Source organism: Charadrius vociferus, unplaced genomic scaffold (assembly GCF_000708025.1).
Source record: "Charadrius vociferus isolate BGI_N301 unplaced genomic scaffold, ASM70802v2 scaffold12, whole genome shotgun sequence".
NCBI classification, from domain to species: domain Eukaryota; kingdom Metazoa; phylum Chordata; class Aves; order Charadriiformes; family Charadriidae; genus Charadrius; species Charadrius vociferus.
In genome coordinates this window covers 1,029,387-1,037,616 of record NW_009647422.1, presented here as the reverse complement: position 1 = coordinate 1,037,616, position 8,230 = coordinate 1,029,387, and the positions used below count along the sequence as shown (strand labels likewise).

The 8,230-nt window shown below is 51.1% G+C and overlaps 1 protein-coding gene across 1 annotated transcript; it reads right to left on the bottom strand.

The window, feature by feature from the left end:
- Position 1: 1 nt before the first annotated feature.
- ZBTB47 (zinc finger and BTB domain containing 47) lies at positions 2 to 6,716 on the bottom strand (the record flags this gene model as incomplete). Its single annotated transcript, XM_009880513.1, has 5 exons — positions 5,352 to 6,716; positions 1,673 to 1,820; positions 946 to 1,061; positions 383 to 527; positions 2 to 225 (listed from the first exon to the last, which is right to left on the bottom strand). Coding segments are annotated over exons 1-5 (1,923 nt in total), but the record flags the coding sequence as incomplete, so codon positions are not given.
- Between the last annotated feature and the right edge of the window lie 1,514 nt (positions 6,717 to 8,230).

Genomic DNA, 8,230 nt, shown 5'->3' with positions numbered 1-8,230 from the left:
CCGGGGTGCCGGCGGGTTGGGGGGTGGCCGTGTCCGAAGCCAAGGGGTTGCTGACGCGGAAACATTTCTCCTTGTGGGCTTTGAGCATGTTGGAGAAGCGGAAGCGTTGGCCGCAGACGTCGCAGGGGTACGGCTTCTCGCCCGTGTGGGTCCGGCGATGCCTCTTCATGTTGGGGCGGCTGGTGAAGCTCTTCCCGCAGATCTCACAGATGTAGGGCTTCTCACCTAAGGATGGGGGAAGACGGATGAGAAGCCGGCAGCTGGACTGTCCCACCCCAAAAACCCCATATTGCTATCCACCCAAAGATGCCACCCCCATCCCATCACTCTTGCCCTGGGACGTCAGCCTTCAGGGCCTGGGGGCAAGGTGAGGAGCTCTCACCCGTGTGTGTCTTCATGTGCTCATCGAAGTACTGCTTCATGTTGAAGTCCTTGCCACACCACTGGCACATGAACTGCTTGTGGCCGATGTGGATGCTCATGTGGGAGCGCAGCTGGTACTTGTACTGGAAGCGCTCGTTGCAGTTCTGCGGGGACGAGAGGGTGATGAGGAACCAAAACGCCTCCTCACATCCCCCCTCCCAAATCACCGGCATGTCAGAGCAGCACAGAAATCACTTTCCCCCCCCAAAAAAGAACCCAAATAAATGGCATTTCAGGACATAATCAGCCAGGTTTGCAGACTGGATGAGCTTGGGGTGGGATGCAAGGTCCAGGCACCGGACAGAGAGATCCTGGTGTTGGCCACCAGTTTCATCACAGGGCTGGTGGGACCCTCAAACCAGGAGGGGATGCAAAGTTTGGGAGAGGGGGGAGCATACCTACAGCTACACTGGCAAATATACAGAGGAAACCCCAAGACATGGAAGATCTTTCCCCAAATCAGTGTTTTTGTGTACGTTTGAGAGGATGCAGGGTGGGGGAGACACACACGCAGGACCTTACCTCGCATTTAAAAGGCTTTTCCCCGGAGTGCTGGAGCGAATGGACCTTGAGGGACATGCTGCGCTTGAAGGACTTCCCGCAGGTCTCGCAGGTGAAGGGCATGTCCTTGGTGTGAGCTGAAGCGGAGAGGAGCGGGGTCAGGGGCCCTCCCCGCACCCTGAGCATCCATCTCCCCAAGTCCTCACTGCCGCTCCCAACACCGGTGCCCAACCCCAGCAAACCCAAAGCCATCTCGGGAAGATGTGCAGCAGCAACAGATCAGGTACTCCTCTAATTGCCTGCCAAAGCCCCTTTTATTTTTTTTTTTTGTGGATCTCTTTGGTGCCTGCAAGCCCCAGGGACTCAACCTCCGTTTCCATCTGCAATTTGCTTTTCAAAGCCTGGCATTGGTGTGGTCTGGTCCTCTTTTACAAGCGAAGGATGGTTACACTTCAAACTTCCTTTCATCACTTCTGACGTCTTTTTTTTCTGGTTAAATAAAATAAATAAGCTTCCCCAGCGCTGTGCTCAATCACTCCAAACCCAGCACGGAGCAGACATACACCCAGCATTAAATACTGGGCCAAATTTCAAGGTCCCTGTGTTGACGTTAGAAAGCTCACCCAAGACTAAGTCCAGCCCTAAACTCCCAACACGACAGCGACAAAAACACGCCCTTTATGGCCGAAGCGATGGATGGACACCCCTAACAAGATTTCCCTGTGGCACCGGTGCCTCCCGCACTCACCAACCATGTGTTTGCGCACATGGGCCATGGTGTAGAACTTCTTCTCGCAGATCTCGCAGGAGAACTTCTTCTCGGCGTAGCCATGGACGATCTTGTTGTGCTCATGGAGGGACCAGAGCTTCTTGAACCCCTTCCCGCATGTCACACACTGCAAAGAGAGACGATGTGGGCAGGGAAGCCGGGGAACGCGCCCTGGCACCACCAACATTTTGGTTTTGCCAGGCTATCAGCTTCATCTGTTGAAAGGGAATGTCACTACGAAACCTAAAGCTAAGACATCAAAAATCATAATGACCAGCAAGTCTGCTACAGACCTCATCACTTTAAAACCTCCAAAACTTGAATTTCTATCCATTGGATGGGGAAGGGGCGATGTCTTTCCAAGGAAGGACGTGGCCTCTCCATCAATGGATGTACAGGACCTGCATAAACAGCAGCTCCCGCACCAAGGCCCTATTCCCAACTGGACATTTTATTCTTCCACACAAATTAAGCCGTTATATTAAAAAAAAACAAAACAAACAAACAACAAAAAACATCCCTCTGTGCATTAGAAGGCTGCAAAGAATACAGGGACAAGGAGAAGCCCAGGCCAGGGCAGCGCAACCTCAGTCCTCAGCAGATATTATGGCTGCCCAGAGAGGTGGTGGAGTCTCCAACTCAGGAGACTTTCCAAACCTGCCTGGACGCCGTCCTGTGCAACTGCTGTAGGTGACTCTTCTCTGACAGGGGAGGTTGGACTGGATGATCTCCAGAGGTCCCCTCCAACCCTGACCATTCTGTGATTCTGTGATACTTTACCACTAAATGAGTTTTCCAAACATATCCAAATGGTCCAAAATGGACCCAAAACCAGTCCACCAGCACAAGCAGAACAGCATGACGTGCAGAATCTCCCCGAGGAAGTTATGGCAGAGATTTGCTGCAGCTCCAACAACTTCAGTGTTTCTCAGAAAGTTCCCAGGAAAAGCTGCCACTTGAGCATGAGATCAGTTCAAGGTGTATGACATCAGTTTGGTGCTCGGGGAAATACAAGAGAGTGAGGTCCGCACTGGAAACCATTGCTGTAGCATAGGGACAGCAGGCAGCACCTGGCCAAGGGCACTACCAGAAGCCAAGGGACACTTCTTCTCCCTCATGTCTCCATGACTCATCATCCTCTTGGCCAACAGGGATAAAACTATCTCTTCTTCTTGCTGGTGCATTGAGAAAATAATTCATGCCTTGGAGGCATCGAGCAACAGCACAGCTGAGTGGTACCAGTAAGCCTAGGGGGAAATTTCCCAGCAGGGCTTGAAGCATTGCAGGCAGCACAGCTTCCATCATCTCCTACCCAGAGGAACAGACACTTCTTGATGAGTTTAAATCAAGTTTTGCACCAAAAGAGGCTGTGATACCGTGAAAAATATACCATTATGCCATGTAGTCACAGGATCTTGCTATATATAATTCTATTTAGGTGCCCAGGAGGCAAAATTAGGGTCAGAGAGGCATTCCCAACACTCGTCGTCTTCACCTTGCCATGCTTGAATATCAACATGAGTAGTCCTCTGAGTTTCACTGTTCCAAAGTAAATACTTCCACAGATCAGAACAGTTTTATTTCTGCTTTAAGAGACATTTCAGGACAAATCCAGGACCAGAGCCTTATCAAAGACACATCAATATCCATTTCCTCCATTTAAAATCAAAGAGGCTGCAGGGGAATTTTAAAATTCAAGGTAAAAAGCACCGTATGTAGAAAAGTCCCCTGGGCTGGGACCACGCACCCTGGGGGGCTGAGCTATGTATCCTCCGTTACTGAAAAAAAATCATCACTCGAAAATGTGGAAGTAACATCCAAACGAGGGGGGGAAAATGAGAAGATAAATCATTGCAGGTTAAGAGAAAAACCATACTGAATGTGGCCGAAAAAGAGTTTGAGAAACAATCCGATAAAGCAAAGGACGACTCATTTTTCAGGCAGCAGAGGCAGGATGCCCGGTACGGTGTGCGCAGGGCTGCGGATGGTGATGGGAAACAATCACAGGGAGAGACATGAAGCCTCGCATAATCCTAAAGCATTACGGATGAAATCTGGGGACGAAACAGGGACCAGAACGGGATAAGCAGGATGGTCCCTCCACAGGTCAGGTTAAAAACCAAGAAATAAAGACTGTCCATTACAGGTACAGAGTTGAAAAAATCCCTTTTCCATCCAGCTACAATTCCATGGTATATTGATAAAGTTATTCAATATTATCAGAGTAAGCGGAGTGAATTTGGCCATTTGTAAAATTAAAAACGCTCAACTAAGTGAATGTAACAATCCACATTTTCTGCAGAAGAAGGTCACCACGCGGGCAGTTGTGGTTCACCCTATTCAGAGATGACCAGAAAAAGGGATAAAAAGGCGGGGGAAGCAATGAGGTGACAGTCCCATGGTATCCATCAGGAAAGCAGATGAGCCTGAAGAAATATTCAGAGGAAAACCCATTTTTAATCGCACAGGCTTTACAGTAGGCTTCAAACCAGCCACCACCACATAGGTATCAGAGCTACGCTCATCCATTCTGGGAAAAAGCATCCAAAAAAAGCAACCTCAGGGCTGTGAATTTTTCAGGAAGATGCACCAAACAGCCAGGGCAGGCAGCAGCTCCTTCACCTGCTCGAGCCAAGACCACTCCTGCCCTGGTATTCCCTGCACGCCCTAACGCCGAGATCTGTTTCATCACCCATTTTATTTGGGGTGCCATCAATGAAGGGCTCCAGTAGCACTTGGCTCACGTCACCTTCATCTAGAAGAGCTACAAGATCATGTAAAATCTGGTCGTGGCGGGAAGGATGATGGGCAAAGCTCTCCAGAAGCTGTTGCTTTTTTTAATTAGTAGTGGCAGCGTCATGCAACACAGCTTGTTGGGGATGAGAAGATGGGTTGGAGGGGTCTGCAGGAACGCACATGTTTGCTTCTCCAATGGGATGCCTACCTGTCCCCCCAAAACTGCACTGATTTGTCAGAGCTGATTTGCAAACTCAGATGAGGATCTTGTTAGCGTTAGGCAAAGGACACATTGAGCCTGAGCCACGCACGGATGTCAAATGCATTCGGAAACTCACTAATACACAAGCTAAAGAGCACAAAAGGCAGATTAAAACCATTTTAACTCATGTCAGCAAATCTTTGAATTAAGCTAAATTGGTTTCAGCCTGGGTGGGAATGGCTGGAGTGTGTCTCCATCAGGGGCTCGCAATGTTTTATCCAGATTAACTGAAAAAACTCAAAAGAAAAATTACCGCTCAAAAATTATTCCATGTTTCCACCCAGCCGGCCAAGGGGAAGTCACAGTCCCCCGGCACAAATCCCCCAGTCCCATGCCACCGTGGGACCCTCCTGAGCCTGAATACGAGTCACGGGTGAAGTAAGGTTCCCTCCCATCTGCCATGTACCACCCGCAACATCAAAAATATTTTTTGAGCATGAGCCTGCCCCGTGGTGTAGCTGGGTGGGATGTCTTCCATGGTGGGTGGGATGTCCCTCCCCCACTGGGACATCCCATCACGGTGGGATTCTCCTCCTTTGGTGGGATGATCCCACTTTGGTGGGATGCCCATCCCCAGTGGGTTGCTCCCCCCCTTGTTGGGATGTCCATCCCTGGTGGGATGTCCATCCCCTGGTAGGACGTCTCCAGGGCTGGACTCACCTGGATGTTCTTCTCGCAGTCGGTCTGGTGGTGCAGCAGCAGCTCGCTCTCCAGCAGGAAACGTTTGCCACATTTGTCGCAGATCTGCATGCGGCTGTGCGTGACATTCATGTGTTTCTCCAGGTACCAGCGGTTGTTGAAGACCCGGGGGCACTTCTTGCATGGGTAGTGCTGCTTTTCCTCCAGCTTCACCTTCTGGCCCAAACCATCCTGTTCCTTTTTCCTCTTCCTTCCTCGCTGTCCTTCCTCTTCCTCCTCCTCCTCCTCTTCCACCTTGGCCATCTCCTGGGACCTTGTTGCCATGGCAGGTTTGGTGGCTTTGGATGCCCGGCTGCCTCTGCGGGGCTGCCCACCCTTTTCCCTTTTTACCTCCGACGCATCTTCGTCATCGTCATCATCGTCCTCTTCTTCCGTCGTCTCCTCCAGGTCTTCCTCCTCGCTGTGCTCCTCCTCTTCCTCCTCGCCCACCTCCGCATCCTCCTCCTCTTCCTCCTCCTCCTCTCCTTCCTCATTGTCCTCCTCCCCATCCTCCTCCGTGTCATGCCCATCACCACCAGGCCGCCCCATCACTGCTGCCTCACTGGCGGCTGCCTTCCCCTCCATGCCCTTGGAGACGTTGAGGGTCTGGTTGTTGAGGTTCACCTCCACGATGATCTGCTCCCGGTTGTAGGAGCCCTGACTGTCCAGGTCCTCCTCAGACTCTTCACCTTCCATCTTACAGACGGCGCCCGGACCACCATCCTTCTCCTCCTTGTAGTACTGCTTGGCTGGACCAGGGGGGAGTGTCCCACCACCTGCTCCATCCTCCACCCGCACCGAGTAGGGGTCATTGCCCTCCCGGGCATAGATCTTGGGATGAGGGGCGTCCACCTCCTGCTTGATCTCACAGTAGTATGGTGGGGGTCCGGCGCAGCCCTCAGCAGGCAGGGCCATGTCGGCAGCCAGGCTGAGCGAGCGGGTGTCGAGGAGGTCCTGGCAGGAGGAGGCAATGTTGTTCATCTGCAGCACGGCGGCCGCGTTCAGCACGTCCTGCACATTACAGGAGTTGACGAGGAGCTTGGAGGTGTAGATGAAGTTGAGAATCTGCTGGAGGCCCTGCGAGGTGAGGGCCTCCAGCGAGAGCTCCACGCGCTGTAGCTGCTTGTTTTGGGTGAAGAGAGAGTGGAAGAACTGGCTGTAGGCCGCCAGGACCCCCTTGTGCGCCGGGAAGATGCTCTTGTGCTGCACCAGCACGATGTCCACGTCGCACAAGTCCGGTTGAAAGAGGCGCTGCTCGTTCAGTCTGTCCATCAAACACGTGAAGTGGAGGGCTACATCCTCCACCAAGGAGTACTCAGCCGAAGGGTAGTCAGTCGTTTTTTCAACTATCAGCTGTGGGAAGAAAGGAAATAAAATCATTCAAGAGGGCTCTTCCTCCAGGAAAACAACCTGCCTGGCCACGCTACCCATCCCTGTCCATGCACCCCAAGTCAGAGATGCCAATTGAGAAGCTCCACTGCCAGCCCCAGTTTGGAGATGCCAACCAAGAAGCTCCACTACCAGACACTGCTTTGAAACACCAGGAAGCTCTACCACTAGGCCCAGCTTGGAGATGCCAACCAAAATGCTCCACCACCAGATTCAGCTTTGAAACACCAACCAAGAAGCTCCACCAACAACTTGAGTCCAGGAGACTGAACCAAGGAGGAAAAAGCCCAATCAAAGGACAGGCCAAGGCCATACGAGCGCCCACTGACATCCCTTCACCCTGGGTAGGAGGCACCATGGCCACCACATCACCAAAGAGGTCCAAAGCCCAGCTCAGCTGTCCACAATTGCAGGAAGAAGATGCCACACAGAGGAAGAGACACCTCAATACATCCTCAGTCTCCTGAACCAGGCGGGGACCCCGAGAGGACATTTGCCCCATGTAGAAGACAATTTTAGGCACCTGCTGAGCTTTAATCACTTAACTAGAAGGAAAATAGGATTTTAAACCTCCATACTTCTACACCATAATTACATAAAACACAACACCCTCTAATATTTACCGAACCACGCCGCGTGCTCTGACTCATGTTAGCAGTTAACTCACTGGCTGGATTCACCAGGATGATTTATGCGCTTTTTTAATGCCCATTTTAAATTGCCCAAGGGAAAGGCACTACCTGGAAAAATTCAAGTCAGGGAGAGTCAGCCCCGGGCTGAGAAACGCTGTGACTGCCAATGCTCCTCAGACTGTGTTTGCTGGATATTTAATTTAGCTCAGATGTATTTTGCACGGTGCAGACCACCCCTGGATGTTCATCACCTCTCCTGGGGACACCTGAGCCCCAGGATGGGTTTGTTGGCTGCATCCCAAACACAAGGGATATTCCATACCCTGACTCCCATCCCCGGTCTTAAAAGCAGGTTGGATATCCCCTTTCCCTCTGCTTCTCTTCGGCTTTCCATGCTGCACACACAAGTCATGGATGGAGGTGGATCCAACTATGTCAATGTCCTCTTTCCCCACCGTCGTGGGATGTGACCAAGGACACGGTGCAGAACAGCAGTGAAGATGGAGGGTTCAACCTGACGGGTTCATTCTGCACTTCCTGCTCCAAAAAGAGTTTCTCAGCTCCTGTTTTTTTCTGGGACAAACGGCAGCTCTTGATCAACACATGAATTCCAGCAAGACACATTCTGTTTTCCTTTTTTTTTTTTTTTTTGTGAGCCAAAGGCAAAAGCACACAAAGACAAAAATGTTTAAATAATTAAAAAAGGGTGTTTTCTTCTCTGTTTTCTCAACATGCAAAAAGAAAAAAAAACCCTTCCCCCCTCCCTGCCAAAATTTTTCATTTTCACTGAATTTCTGCTCCACAACCAACCCACTCGACCAATGGGCTCGTCTGCTTCGC